Genomic DNA, 16,410 nt, shown 5'->3' with positions numbered 1-16,410 from the left:
TATGGGCCTTTGTCAAGCTGCCTCTTTTGGAGAGCAGCTTTTGCCTGCAGCTGTCCTTCATCAAACTATTGATGAAAAATAAACATTACTATCATTATTAATATGTTATCATCATCATCATCATCATCGTTATTATTATTATTATTATTATTATTATTATTATTATTATTATTATTATTATTATTATTATTATTATTATTATTATTATTATTATATACCAACCCCCGCGTCTGTCACGTCTTTACGTGATGATCCAGTGGAGAAAATGTGAGGAAGAATCACGGTTTACCAGATCTACCTCCGGAGCTTCGCCTACTCATCATCATTCACTTCGAGGATATTGCGGGATTTCTTTTTATGCCTTCAAGTCTTAGTTTTGTCGCTCCACCTGACCTCTTGCCGCCCTCGGCCACTTGCCACTCCTTCCGCCGCTCTAATTGACGATACCATCCGCTGTCAGTCCTCCTCATGCACGGGCACACTCGTCCACACCTATTCCTCATCGTGTATAGGCGTGCACATTACTCAGTGTACGGACAACTTATGAACTTATCGCGACTAGAGATGTCGAGGCCACCAACAGCATGAGGATGCAGCAGCAGACGAGTCCGGCAGTGCAGGCGACTCGCTCCCATTCCTCGTCGTGCCCCTCGCATTGGGCGACGTCCGGGTGACGGCAGCAGACCGTCCAGAACCCGCGCACGGGCACGACCACCGCCAGCACGACGCACGCCACGACCAGCAACGTGAGAGCGGGAAAATCGACGAACAGCTGGTACGAGCAAAGCATACTGGGCTATAGCGAATATACTCGCAATGAACGCCCAAAAGAATCGCTTCAAGCCACGGTATACAAAGGGCATTGGCCAACACTTATTCACGTTGTCCCCAAAACATACACAGTAACGAGCGAAGTGATGGAAGCGACATTTCGATTTTGGGAGGAGATTCTGGAGCATAAAAATGATGCTTTGGAGCACCCTTAAGTGACTTCGGAGCAGAAAAAGAATTCTATAGCTTAGAGTTGCTGTTGGTGTTTTCGGAGCAGTTGCATGTTCCTAATGACTTCCGAAGTCTAAAACATCACTTAAGCGTCTAATAAATATGTATATTTATTATTAAACATGCTGTATGCTAGTATATAAACAGTCTAGTTGGCGTAAATCATGAGAGGGGGGAGGGAGTCAAGAAAGTCCGGACTTCCCTTCTGCTCAAGTTGGGGAGGACGACCCTTGCAAGTGCCCCCTCTTGAGATTTAGATTCACCACGTGATACAATTGAGTTAACAGATCAATATAGCGCAATCAACTTTTTAAAAGGCTTTTTTATCTTTTACTGCGTACCTGTGTAAATTCCCCTCAGCTGTGTGAATTATGAAAATAAAAGAAGGTGAAAAAAAGAAACTGAATAAAACAATGCAATCGCTCGAGCTCGGACCCCATGCTCGTTTTTTTAACTTTATTTGAAAGCATATTTTAATTGCTATACGAATAAAAATACAGCCCATATTAAAAAAAAATTGCACACCATGGCCTAATATGTGCCACCCTTTGCGATTTCTCTGTACCAACGCCACTGAGTAGCATACTAGGATGATAGTGTATACAGCTTTCTTTTGGTTTCGCTTAGACTCACGGTATGGTCCCATGGTTTAACTTCATTCTTTTTAGTTTTCCAACATCCTTTCGGAGCAAGTTCGGAGCAGTTACTGGCAATTATTGCACTTTGGAGCAGCATATGGAGCAGCATTTCTCTTTTGGAGCAGTTCGGGGCAATTGGAGCAGCACTTGCATCACTGCGAACGACCACCGCAATAGGAAGGTTGCTAATAGGTCCCAAAACGTTGGACTCTTTTCAAACTGCGACTGGAGCCATGGATTTTCCTAAAATTATCCAGACAGGACTCCGGCGCAGCGTTCGTTAAGTGACCATGGGAATTATGGGCATAGTACGCCATTTGCCCACTCTTCGTGCTTGCACGCTTCAACCACACTTGCGGATTTGTTCATTGTTGTTGTTGTTTTTTTTTGCGAATAAACGTACGGACCATTCTGAACTTCGAGACGCGGTTTGAATAGGTGAGCCTGAATGGTCAAGCAGGTGAAGTGCAATTGCTGAACATTCGCTAGTTGTCGTCTCGAGACAAAGCAGCTCCAAGCCACACGAAGACAGACGGAGCCGAAAGTACAAAGATTAGATAAATTGGTGTACTACTACCACTTATAACTTCCATGCTTGTTGAGACGCCGTGCGTTGCAGCTCCTATTGACAGTAACACCAGAGTTCCCCGTAGCGTATTTATAGGAAACCCTATAGCTGCAGACATTTCAGCTTCTTAGAGGGACGCTTAAGAGGAACAATGACTTCATTTGAATTGACAAAGTGCACTCTAAGAACTTTATTGTCGTATGTTTAACTATCATGTTTACTATTAGCTGAGAACATAAAGGTTGAAGTTTCATTTTTAAATTTCGCGTCAAAATCTCCACGCGTGGCGTAGGAAATTTCAAAATGTATCGTCGGAATTTTCGTGGCATTGATGAAATTTCCTGAAACTCTATGCTAAGTATGTGGCACCCACAGATTACTAGGTACTTTAACTTTATCGATTGAAAGTAACGTAGGCCCCAATAGACGCCTTCGAAATTTCCTACCTAACGGTGTTTGATGCGGGAGGTGGCATCACCACCTGCATTTCTTTTCGCACGTTTTCTTGCTTACTATATAAGCGCCGTGTAAGAGTGTCGTTTTCAGAATTGTGGAATTGCATACTTTACTAATACGCAAAATATCGTGTTGCTCTTCAGTGTCCCTTTATTATATTCATCCCGACCTGACAGATATCATTTGAAATGCTTACATTTATGCAACTGGCTAAACACCGCATGGCTTAAGCCAAGGCTGTGGTACGCACACCAGTTGTCTTTCCGTCCATTTTGTGTCAAAATTTCTGCTCTTTATTATTGTAGCTCAGTGCAAACGGCAAATAACGTCTTGCATGCACTCCTTGGATTACTCCTCAATCGGCTTCGCACCGTAACGAGTAAGAAAGACAGCACATTCGTTTCGGGTAAAGAGATAACCAGTAAAGAGATAACATGCATGATTGCACGACAAGGTGACTATCCGTTGACAAGCAACTAGCATTGTTCACAGAAAAACACTGCGTGCTGTTTAAATCACAACTTTGGCAATCACGAGGAGAAAACTATTGAGCATCACGTCAGAACAGATAGGTAGGGGGGGGGGGGGAGTTTCGTATAAACTGAAGCTGGATTCAACAGCATCGAATAACTAGACATTCACTGCCAAACAAAAACACTTGCGTATCACCGACAAAGATTTTTTTTTTTGTTCCTCAAGCAATGCGCATCCACCATTTCACGCACTGATGCTTCTTTGATTTTGTCGAAGACACTGATATCGGAAACTTTCGCCTTACACGCACTGCCACTATACCATGCTTGCGAAAATCTTTCAATTTTGGTCGTCCTGTCACACTCAAATATGGTGTGTGTAATCACAGACTAATCATGACAGCCATGTTGCAAGAAATGTTAGTTACAAGTATATTATTACGGGGAAAGCTCTAATGTCTAATAAGTAAAAACGTGCCGTATATATCCGGCGCAGACGACGCAGAATAGTACCAAAACTAAATCACTCGGCGTCATCCATAATTAACGCTCGCCTTGCGAAGAACGGCAAGCTTACTAATTTTAGTCAAGCCAAGTGGAAAGGGGTAGGAGCCTCGTCAAGCTGCTAACATAGCAGCTTTTTGCTCTAATATCCTTGCGTTTTCTTTTTCGAAACTCTGTGAAGAAAATGCTCAATAAAACTGAAACTAATTAGTCGACTCACTCCGACTCAGAGCCCCGATTCCAAGTCCGAATTTTCGTGAGTCTCAGTCCGAGTGAGATATAGAAAATTTCAGGAAATGTTCGTCCGAATAATCTCTAAGCGCGAAATATCTTTGTAGAATGAGCCTAAGTAATACCATATTTTGCCGACCTGTGGTCTCATCTACTCAACTTCAGCTTCATGTCGGCTGACATTTAAGCTCACATCTGCTTATTTAAACAAACAATCTTTCGTGAGCCCGCTCAATATTTATTGAATAGCGGGATGAACGAGGGGGTGGGGGGGGGGTGACATCCTTCCAGCAAACTATTTCACGGAAAGTTCTTCATTAAAAAAAAAAAGAACATCTTTTGATAAGGAAGTCCTCACTGGATTGCAGCTACTTATAACTCGTGTTTGAAGGTACGACATCAAATGTCGCCAAGTAGAGCACCGGTTATGTGAGATATTAGTGATAAAAGAGCATTGACACCGTTGCCGATAAAGCTGCAGTATATGCTTATGGACTGACGGGTCGACTCAGTCGGAATCGGATGGAGCCATGAGTGCAAGTCTGAGTTAGCCCGCTTTGGGAAACTTTTGATTAGTCTGAGTTTGAGTGAGTCCAAAGCGCCAAATATATTCCGTGAGTCTGACTGACTGCAAAATTTTTTGCCGACCGACGGTCAAAGGTGGGTGGATTCTGGAGATAACCACGTAAAGGGCACAGGAAGAGGAATCCACTAACGATGTCCATGCATTTGACTGCGTGCCTCGCGAGACCTTTCGACTACGCTCTTTAACAGTTCTTGGTTAAATGCTGGCTATGTATGCAGGAAACTAGGCGAAAAATGGACGATTTCCTGGCTGTACTTGAAACTTTAGACGGGACCTTATTAAAAGTGTGAGCTCTCCTTAGCGTTGCCAAAAGGTACGTTCTTTCATTCTTTCAGCTTCCAAATACCGTTAAAGATCACTAAACACACTTGATCACACAAGTTCTCAACTTTACCGATAAAAGCTTACCGAAAGAACGTTCTCGACGAGATAAGGCTTCGGGTTTTCGATGAACTTTTCCGAAAGTAAAACTGAAAGAGAGTAACAATTTGATTAGAAAGTTAATCCTTAGAGGTTGCACTAGATAAGATGAAGCGCTGTTCAATAGCGCCTAGGATGTTGCTCAACAAATGGTCGCAGTGCAGTCTAAAACTATATCAAACGGGCTTCGTCGGGACTCGGTCAATTTCGGCTGCAAGTGTCAATGCCACTTGTCAACGTTAGACGACTGTGAAGTTAAAACTTTGCAATGCCTGTAAAGCGTGAACCAGTGGGCTGATTGGCGTTACATTTCTAGCATGACGGGTGGAAAAACTTCGTCGAATAAGCACACCAATGAAAGGACAGTGCATAGAACTGAAATTAACAGCGCTCACCTTGCAAGTAACTTTATCATGGCAACTGACATTATAAAATCGAACCCTGCGGGCTCAAAGTCAGTGCCACATGTTGACACAATAGTGAGGGGGCACTGCAACTCGTGGAGGGGGAGGGGTCAGCCCCATACATTTACATAATAGAGACAGGGACGCGCACTTCTTCGCCCCCACCCCCCTAAATGGGAGCCCTGCACACGCCTGTGGAAGCAAGAAACGGAGACGCCGTATTCTACCACAGTGTAAGCCGCTGCGAATCGTTCGATTTCAGTGTCAAGCCATAGAAAGCTAAAAAAAAGTCACAGCTTAGCCGCAAAGGCGAAGCAATGAATGCGATAGCAACAAATTGGAAGGTCACGCGAGGAATGGCAAGCAGATCGAAACGTGCCCCGCGTTTCTCACGCACAAATGACGCACGGAACGAACTCACAGGTACACATGAACGCGATTAAGCGTCTCAGTTGTTACTTCGCTGAGTCTCTAAAAGCGCGCTCTTTTCGAAAACGGAGGCTGTGCAACGATTGCAGTGACCTTTGTGCGCCCGGTAACTACAACAGAATCGTTCCGATGTAAACCCAAGGCGTACGATTCTCCCCACAGCGAGATAAGCACGCGCACGCGTGAGCATCCACTCCCTCCCCCTCCCCCTCGCTACGAGGCAAAGTACGCGTGGAAGATTAGAGCGCGCGCCACCACGTCGTGACGATGTGGCGACGCGCGCTCATTGCGCCATCTCGCTGGTAATGCTGAAAACACGATAGTTCACACGAGTTGGCCATTGCCGGCGGTAAGTGGTGGTTATAAACAGCTTGCCTTTCACGTTGAAGGAGGTTCTCCTTCGTGGCTCAGTGGCTAACACCTCGCACTCACAAGAAAGCGGTCGGACGTTCGATTAGGCGCGCCGGAGTCTTTTTCTGGATTAATTTTTTTACTTGCGATTTCATATATATATATATATATATATATATATATATATATATATATATATATATATATTGCCACCTAGAGTTGTGAGCCGGCAAGCCCTAGCGAGCCGAAAAGAGCAAGGAGAACGAAGAAGAAGTGTGGTTAGCGCCTCGTTTAGAAGATACACGCTCGTGTCTTTCTGCCCCGCTGTTCCTGTCCCTTCTCTACGGCTCTTGGTACGTGACAAACTGGTGGAGGTGCGGGGTAATCTATGCACCGTACCCCTCCACATAGCAAGAACACAAGCGTCGTACCGGTGGTCACTCCTGTGCACCGCGCCAGCAGAAGGATCCGAGGGCTATCCCCTGAGTTTGGACTGCTCGCAAACAACATGGCAGCTCCGACCAGCCATGCCGACACCAACCCAACCGGTACGAACGGCACAACGCCGCTCCATTGCACCTTACTGACACCGCGAACGCCAAATCCTTTTCATGGCACTGCACTTGAGGATGTGGAAGATTGGCTTGTTCATTACGAGTTCGTTGCCGTGCACAACCAGTGGGACGACGCAGACAAACTGCGGCACGTCTATTTCAGTCTTTTGGACGGCGCACGTGTCTGGTACGAGAACCGGGCAGGTATTCTTACATCATGGGAAGACTTCAAACGCCGACTTCTTGCGACATATGCAAGCCCTGACCGTCGGGAGAGAGCTGAGCGTGATCTGCAGTCCCGCATACAACTACCAAATGAAGGGGTTGCGATGTATGTCGAGGAAATGACGCGCCTCTTCCACCGAGCTGACCCCGGCATGCCAGAAGAAAAGAAGGTACGGTACCTCATGCGCGGGGTGAAAGAGCAACTTTTCGGTGGGCTTGTACGCAGTCCACCCAAGACTGTGTCAGAATTTCTCACGGAAGCTGTCACCATCGAAAGCACCCTTAGGCACCGGGCCCCGTCATACGAGCGGCACGTCAATGCTTCAACTACGGACTACTTTGGAGCTTTCGGTGGCCAAATGGATTTTTTCCGAGAGCTCATACGTTCAGTCATCCGCGAAGAAATCCAGAAGCTGTCAGTGCCCTCGCAGCCCCCTACCTCTTCGTTCTCCAGCGTTGTCCGAGATGAAGTCCAGCATGCTTTAAGAGAACCATCTTGCATGCGGGATTATCAACCACCCGGTGACTTCCCCCGCATGTCGTATGCTCAAGCTTTGCGGCAACCTGTAACACCCGCAATCCCACATCCCACCGTGGCCCCAGCCATGCTGCAGACGGTCCAAGCGGCGCCATATTACAGCGCACCTCGCCAGATCCCGCGGAAATCAGACGTCTGGCGTGCGCCTGATCGACGTCCTCTCTGCTTCCACTGTGGCGAAGCTGGGCATCTTTACCGGCACTGTTCTTACCGGCAACTTGGACTACGCGGATTTTCGACGAACTCACCACCCCCCAGGTTCGGTCAGCGGCCCCCTGATATTGAAGACTATGTGGCTCAACAGCGCGGAACTTCGTCATCCTTGCACCAGTCACGCTCCCCGTCGCCGCGGCGATTTTCTCCTAATCGCCGCACCTATTCGAGCGTGGCGCAGGGTCGGTCCCCCAGTCCGCGCCGGGAAAACTAACCACAGCGACCTTCGGGGGCGAGGCCGCTCATACTGGACAAGCTCAAGGCCTCCTACCGACGCTTCCGCGAACTGACGATTCCCCGACGACGACGACACCAGCTGGTTCCGAAAAGGTTTCATTAGATATTCCAGTGCTGCTCGACGGTCGCAAAGTCACTGCTTTAGTTGACACGGGTGCGGATTTTTCTATAATAAGTGAAAAACAGGCTGCTCTTCTAAAGAAAGTGACGATGCCTTGGAACCTCAAGCCAATTCGTACTGCTGGCGGGCACATCGTCATGCCACTCGGCGTTTGCGCAGCACGAATACAGATTCGTGGTTCAACCTTTGTTATCAGCTTGAGCGTTCTCCGTCAGTGTTCTCGAGACCTGATCATTGGCATGGACTTCCTGAGGGAGCATGGTGCTATCATCGACATTCGACAACGCCTCGTCACGTTCTCAACAAAAAGCGCCACACCAGAGCATAATCCCGACCATGATCGAGTATGTCTGCGGGTAATTGACGATGCTGTGACAATACCACCGCGCTCAAGTGTTATGGTTCAAGTTGCTGGTAACAAATCAGCACACGGTGAAATGGTGGCGGAGAGCAATCGATCCCTGCTCTTTTCCCAAAGTGTCTGCGTAGCACGAAGCCTAGTAGACCTTCAGGATGGCCATTGCGAGGTACTTGTTACGAACTTCAGCTACGAGCACCGACACCTTTTTCCTGGTACTGTCATCGCATATGCCTACCCAGTAACTAATGTGACTGAGTGTTTTGCTTCCGAGGCAACCGATAATACCGAAGCACCTCTCCGGGGCGTCGACATAAATCCAGCGCTTTCTGACGAAAACAAACGAAGGCTTAACGACCTGTTGATAGAATTCCACGCCTGTTTTGCACGTTCATCGAGAATCCGCCAAACATCGATTACCAAACACCGTATTATCACTTATGGCGACGCGCACCCTATACGGCAACAGCCTTACCGCGTTTCACCAACCGAACGACGCGCAATTCAAAAGCAAGTGAAGGAAATGCTTCAAGACGGTGTAATACAGCCATCAAGTAGCCCTTGGTCATCGCCAGTGGTCCTTGTAAAGAAGAAGGATGGTACACTTCGCTTTTGTGTCGATTATAGGAAGCTGAATAACGTCACAAAGAAAGACGTGTACCCGTTGCCTCGAGTGGACGATTCTCTTGACAGGCTGAGGCGAGCAAAGTACTTTTCCTCAATCGACCTCAAAAGTGGTTATTGGCAAATTGAAGTCGATGAACGTGACCGCGAAAAAACGGCTTTTGTAACTCCTGACGGCCTGTATGAGTTCCGAGTGCTCCCATTCGGCCTCTGTTCCGCTCCGGCCACATTCCAACGAATGATGGATACCGTTCTGACTGACCTCAAGTGGACAAGTTGCCTCGTCTACCTAGATGATGTCGTTGTCTTTTCAAAAACGTTTGACGAGCACCTTCATCGCCTTCGGAGTGTTTTTGAAGCAATACGATCCGCTGACCTTACCCTCAAGCCAGAGAAGTGCCATTTCGGCTACAATGAACTGAAGTTCCTGGGTCACGTTGTGAGCGCTGCAGGCGTTCGGCCCGATCCCGAGAAGACTGCCGCTGTAGCCTCTTTTCCAGCTCCGACAGACAAAAAAAGTCTTCGGCGATTTCTGGGGCTCTGCGCCTACTATCGCCGCTTTATTGAAAACTTCTCTAAGGTTGCGGAGCCGCTCATCAGACTTACGCGTGACGACACCACATTTCAGTGGACTGACGAACAAGCGACTGCCTTTGCGGAACTGCAACATCGATTGTCTTCCCCTCCTGTACTCGGTCATTTCGATGAGGACGCTGACACAGAGGTGCGCACTGACGCAAGCAACATTGGTCTCGGAGCTATCCTGCTGCAAACACAAGATGGGATTGAACGTGTGATTGCCTACGCGAGCCGCACTCTATCACGTGCCGAAACCAACTATTCAACGTCAGAGAAGGAATGTCTCGCGGTAATATGGGCGATTACAAAGTTCAGGCCTTATCTATATGGGCGCCCATTCAAAGTTGTGAGTGATCACCACGCTTTATGTTGGTTGGCTAACCTCCGAGACCCCTCTGGGCGATTAGCACGATGGAGTCTGCGACTTCAGGAGTTCGATATCACCATTGTATACAAGTCGGGTAGAAAGCATGAAGACGCCGACACGCTATCACGAGCACCTCTGGAGTCCGACCATACAGCTGTAGAAGACGACAGCACCTTCCTGGGGACTCTCAGTGGGGCGGACCTCCTCAGTAAGCAACGAGCGGACCCCGAGTTGAGACCCATCATCGATCATTTAGAAGGCAGCACCGCGTCTGTTCCTCGTCCCCTTTCCCGTACGTTGCCGTCATTTTGCTTACGACACGACATATTATACAAGAAAAACACTGGTGTTGGCAGCAGATCTTATCTTCTAGTCGTCCCTCATGACCTTCGTGATGACATCCTATTAGCCTGCCACGATGAGCCGACATCCGGCCACCTGGGATACTCACGGACACTCGACCGGGTTCGAAAGCTATATTTCTGGCCAAAACTCGCAGCTTGTGTCAAACGCTACGTGAAAGGATGCCGCGAATGTCAGCGTCGCAAGTCACCACCTGTGAAGCCTGCAGGCCTCTTACAACCCATCGATCCACCGCGTACGCCGTTTGACCAAGTTGGGATGGACCTTCTTGGACCGTTTCCTTTGTCTCACTCCGGAAACAAGTGGATCATCGTCGCAACTGATTACTTGACGCGTTACGCTGAAACGAAGCCATTGCCACGCGGTACAGCATCTGAAGTCGCCCAGTTTTTCATGCAACACATTGTGCTTCGTCACGGTGCCCCGTCATTCATCATCACTGACCGAGGGACAGCGTTTACGGCAAAACTGTTGGACGACATCTTCAAGCTCAGTTACACGAACCACCGCAAGACAACCGCATACCACCCCCAGAGTAACGGCTTAACAGAAAGGCTGAACAAAACGCTGGCGGACATGATTTCTATGTACGTGGATGTGCAGCATAAAACGTGGGACGAAATCCTGCCATACGTAACGTTTGCGTACAACACCGCAACCCAGGAAACGACAAGGTTCGCACCCTTCCGCCTCGTTTACGGTAGAGACGTGCAAACCATGCTAGACGCTATGATTCCTTGTGACATCGACCAGCACGAGCTACTAACTCCCGATGTCGACGATTACATTCAGCGTGCAGAGGAAGCACGTCAATTAGCTCGCGTGCACATAAGATCGCAGCAATGTGAAGACGCCCGAAGGTACAATATCCACCACCGACAAGTCTCCTACCAACCTGGCGACCAAGTGTGGGTTTGGACTCCTGTTAGACGGCGAGGTCTGAGCGAAAAACTGCTGAGCAAGTACTTCGGACCCTACAAAGTATTACGGCGGTTGAACGAGGTCAACTATGAAGTTATTCCAGACGGAGGCTCGACAACGACACAGCGCCACTCACCACGAACAGAGATTGTGCATGTCGTCCGCCTAAAACCTTATATTACGCGGTGATACTCGTCTTATTATGCCCGGGCAGCAAACATTTTCGTTTTTTTTTACATTGCCCGTTCGGTCTCGAACGAACTGTGAACTCTGTTAATGTTTTTTTTTTTCCTATGACCAACCTCAGACATTTTTTTTTTTTTTGCACCTGCATATGCCCTGTGCACTATAGCTACCGTTTCTCTTTTTTTTTCCCCTTACCGACCCTGCTGTCCCCTTGTGTATGAGCATCGGGTCGATGCTCTAATGGGAGGGGGAATAATGCCACCTAGAGTTGTGAGCCGGCAAGCCCTAGCGAGCCGAAAAGAGCAAGGAGAACGAAGAAGAAGTGTGGTTAGCGCCTCGTTTAGAAGATACACGCTCGTGTCTTTCTGCCCCGCTGTTCCTGTCCCTTCTCTACGGCTCTTGGTACGTGACAATATATATATATATATATATATATATATATATATATATATATATATATATATATATATATATATATATATATATATATATATATATATACGTACACACATACCGTGAATGACGGCGGACGCCGACGACGGCGGAAATCCAGCCGAGATTGCACATATAATTGCTATCGCAATAATATCTCACTTACTCACTGGCCCCTGGCCGCGGAACAATATGGTTCACCGGAATTCAGAAGCTCGCACAGCTAGCTGCTTGTTATGTCACGGCTCGCGAGCGCGCCAGAACAACCCGGATTTCAGGTGGCTCACGTGCTTATAAAAGCATTGAATTATGAATTAATTGCTCAACATACCACGCTAAAATTTCACCTGATTATTGGTGAATGCACAAAGACAACCCCGAAATAACCGATAAACGTGAGTGATGGGGTGAGATGGTAGTTCATGGATAAAAAAAAATTTCAAAAACGCGAGAAAAAACCCGAATTCACGAAAAGAGAGCTGGCAAGGACAAGCACTGCTGTCGTGTCCATGTCAACCCTCTTTAGTACATTCATGCTTTTTTCGCAATGTTTTTTTTCAACCAGATAACACGAACTATGATTCAAAATTTTGTGACGTGGAACCTCTAAGCCTCTCGTTCACACATCCCAGTTCGCAAAACGCGTTGCTCACCCCTGGGAATCCTGGCGGGCACGAAAATGGAGGCGACGAAGCGGCTGTACCCGTAGATGAGGCTCATCACTCGAGGTTCACTTTTGTCCTCGGACGTCTCGAACTCGTACATACGAAGGCTCTTGTAGAACGGCAGGTTCACTGGCGTCAGGCAGTCTGAAGCAGCCGCCGACAACACGAACAGTAAACTTCAAGAACTATAAAGAATGCTTGATTGATTGATTGAATGATATGTGGGGTTTAACATCCCAAAACCACTATATGATTATGAGAGACGCCGTAGTGGAGGGCTCCGGTAGTTTCGACCACCTGGGATTCCTTCACGTGCACCCAATTCTGAGCACAAGGGGCCTACAACATTTCCGCCTCCATCGGAAATGCAGCCGCCGCAGCCGGGATTCGATCCCACGATTTGCCGATCAGCAGCCGAGTACATTAGCCACTAGACCACCACGGCGGGACAATAATTTTTTTCGTCAACATATCATTTACAGATGTGACAGCCTTTCGCGAATATCCGAACACATTTGGCGACTATGATGGTTCGCTGAGCATTATAAGCCTATTTACCCTCACTTCGTGCGTGCGGATTGGATTGCTTTAGAGATGTTCATACTTAGCTGCATTACCCCGTGTTCTTGTGCTCAAGAATATTTGCGCAGCACCACAGCTCATTGAGCCACTACAAAGGCTCAATAAAAAACAGAAAGCTTCGAAACGGATAAGCGCGCAACCGATCAACTGTTGTCGCAGCCAATCACTACCTTTCTATGCACTTAGCTTATGAGTGCGCGTTATACGTACCATGTATCAAAGTGCATGGGCAAGCTACATGAATAGCGGCGTTCAAACTCCCAACGCTGCTTCGTCGCGCCCACATTTCAATCAATTGAGCATGAGGCGTTAAAAAAGCCTCATTCTTGGTGTGAGAATGACGTGTTTGAGGTGCTGGTCCACATGCAGCAGCTCTTCAGGGGAAAAAAAAACGTTGAGGAACCCTCTCCTCTTTAGTAATTCTTTCGCGCATCATTCGTACCCTAAGGTTTCGTAGATCTGCTTATAGGCGTGCACACGAGGAGGGGGGGGGGGTGAGCACACACACACTTGGCCACAGGGGGGGGGGGGGGGAGCCCAAGCCCTAAGTCAACCCCATACATTGGCAAAAGATGGAGAGAGGCGCTGTGAAGAACCTACGGCCCACCCCCCTGAATGGGAACCCTGCACATGCCAATGAATGCGTGGAGGGGAAAAATAACGCGATGCCTTTGCTTGCATGCACGTGCAGTTGTGCGACCGCCGACCACAGCGCTGTGTCCTGTATGTGCTCAATCCACGCTGTGTTCCCCATAAAGTTCACGAACCAAGTAGCCCGCCTAAGAACTATTGTGCACTAGGCCTAACTCGTAGCCCGCCAAAGAACTATTGTGCACTAGGCCTAACTCGTTCGACGACTCACACGTGGGATCCGGCTTGTGCACGACATCCGCAGGATATGGCGGAAGATCGTTGCGGCGCGCAGACACTGCAGCGAGCCATGACAGAAGGAAGGTGGCGGCTGGGAGGCTGTGCTCTGTCATCGCACCTGCAAGGGTGCCGACGTAAGGCGTCCTTAAGACAGGGTGGCGGGCGCTCCTGGTCAAGCTCATGAGCGTTTGTGGAAGCTCGTGAGAGACGCGCTAGCTAATTCGCATCTAGCGAATTCCCGGACGCAAGCAAGGACGAGCAGCGGTTCTTATCTGTACTTGGGCAGGGAGCCGATCGGGACAGTCGGAACGTTGCGTTGATGGCGATAAACCATACTCGTGGTGCGTACCCACTGCCGCGAAATGGAAAGAAGTTACTCGGCTACGATTAGGATTAGATAAGCAAATACAACAAAAAGTGACGCTGCCAGAAAGCGATACGAAAGAGTAGGCAGTCACATCAAGTGATAGAACAGTGTAAAAGAACGAAGCAGAGAGCTTTGAAGCCAAAAAGATGTAGCGCACAGAATAACACAAAGACAGACAGGTACACGAGACCGGCGCTACTTCCTAATTATTGTTTACGCAAGAAAAAAATGTACAAAACTGTACACGCAGCACAAGTACAGCAGAGATCGGAGAACAAAGAAGACTGTCACAGTAATCGGAATGAAGAGTAGGAGTAATCAGAATATAATTCCGACAAACAGACCAACCACAGCGTAGCCCCGCCACGTAGTTGGTTGAGGTGCGCATGTGCAACAGACTACAATGCAAGCAGAGACATTTCTTCAATGCATCAATTCACTAAACAACGGTTGGAAATTAGCGCCAGTACAGTGTACCTCTGTGTTTTTTTTTATTTCCCACTATACAACCTTTTTTTTTTTTGTAATAGTCACGAACCACCTAGCACCGAAAAACGTTTCACAAACAGCTACATGACTCGAAAAATAAAATTTGCCGAAAAGTGGCTTACCTTAACGAAAGACTATACAACAAGTATATGTAACTTAAATCAAGATATGCGAAAAATGAAAATTTATCGAGGGAAATAAGGTAGCTTCGCCCTAGTTGTGTCAGGCCTGAATGAAGTGTGGAGCTGTGGTTATTTTCCTCTGGACATACCCAATGGAGGTGATTGGCCGAGTAGAAGGTGAACTTTCCCGATACTTCTCTCGTTTATTCCCGTGAGCGCTAGTTGGTTCATCATCATTTGAAGTGCTAAGCGCTGGGCAGCCTTTTTTCACTTTGTTTTTCTCTTTCTTTCCTCCTCTCTTCATTAGTTGTTCGCTTTTCCAGCTTTTTCTAAGTTTCTTTTTCTTTTTTTCGATTTTTTCTTTTTTTCTCTTTCTATTTGTCGCTTGCTTCTGCTTTCAGCTTTGACACGTGGTTTGTGTTCTCGCGTATCTCCAGCCTTAGTAGTAATGTCCGCACTTACTATCATCATTAGGACGCTCGAGGAACGAGAAGAAGACAGGAGCGTAGAAGAAGAAGAATAACTTTATTTATGAAGTCCAGCGAAGTTGATTTGGGGCGGGCCTAGGCGTCGGCCACGAGCCCTTGGGCTCGGGCGGCTTCCTCGGCTCGCTGGACGGCCCACAGTTGTTGTTCGAATGAGGAGCTGAGCAGAGCCCCCTCCCAGCGTGTCCTGCGGTCCGAAACTGCCTCTTCGTGGTTTTCATCGTTGCTTTCATCTAAACTCGAGCATTCCCATAGTATATGTGAAAGTGTCGCCCTTTCATCGCAAACCTTGCATTTTTCTGTTAAATACAGATCAGGGTAACAGAGACTAAAGAGAACTGGATTCGGATAAGTATATGTTTGCAGTTGTCGCCACGCAACTGCCTGTTTTTTATTTAACCTGTTGTGTGGCGGAGGGTACTTTCGCCTTTCTAGCTTATAGTGCTGCGTTATTTCGTGGTAACTAGTCATGCGGTCCCCCCACTCCCACTCCCCCCCGCGTGGAACTTCGTCCGAGGCGGCGTCGGCGTTCGCAACGGCTCGGTTCGTTAGTGCTCGAGCCGCCGCGTGCGCCGCCTCGTTGCCGGCCAGCGGGGTTTGTGTGTGTGCGGGGGTCCATATGACGAAAGTGTCATTTTTTTCCCGAATTTTGTCTTCGTTAGTCATTAGGATTCGCAGCGCCTCTCGGGAGACACGACCGTTCGCATAGTTGCGTATCGCTGCTTGCGAGTCACTAATTACTACTTCGGCCTCAGTGGTCGCCACCGCGAGTGCTATGGCCACCTCCTCGGCCGTCTCGGTCAGTGGCGTTTGCACCGTAACGCTCGTCATGCATGTCCCTTTACCGTCGACCACCGCGGCCACGTAACCACACCTTCGCGCGTATCTGGCCGCGTCCACGAATACCGCTTCCTTGCAATTTCCGAATTTTCTCTGCAAGTCCTGCGCTCTCTGGTTTCTTCGGCCGGTGTGATGTTCCGGGTGCATATTTTTGGGCAACGGCGGAATCACTATCTTTTCCCTCACCATCACGGTGATGTCGGCTTTTTC

At 48.1% G+C, this 16,410-nt stretch overlaps 1 protein-coding gene across 1 annotated transcript in view; it reads right to left on the bottom strand.

Moving 5' to 3' along the window:
• The window catches only part of LOC142767169 (uncharacterized), a 56,806-nt gene extending 42,708 nt beyond the window's left edge, over positions 1 to 14,098 (bottom strand). The window contains exons 1-4 of the mRNA XM_075868386.1: positions 13,890 to 14,098; positions 12,434 to 12,589; positions 4,867 to 4,928; positions 582 to 772 (exon numbers count right to left, since the gene is read on the bottom strand). Coding sequence (XP_075724501.1) covers positions 582 to 772; positions 4,867 to 4,928; positions 12,434 to 12,589; positions 13,890 to 14,079 — 599 coding nt within the window. The 5' untranslated portion in view covers positions 14,080 to 14,098. The remainder of the gene's footprint in view (positions 1 to 581; positions 773 to 4,866; positions 4,929 to 12,433; positions 12,590 to 13,889) is intronic.
• Positions 14,099 to 16,410: the final 2,312 nt, after the last annotated feature.

Source organism: Rhipicephalus microplus, chromosome 7 (assembly GCF_043290135.1).
Source record: "Rhipicephalus microplus isolate Deutch F79 chromosome 7, USDA_Rmic, whole genome shotgun sequence".
In the NCBI taxonomy this organism is placed as follows: Eukaryota; Metazoa; Arthropoda; class Arachnida; order Ixodida; family Ixodidae; genus Rhipicephalus; species Rhipicephalus microplus.
This window is presented reverse-complemented; position numbering and strand designations above follow the sequence as displayed.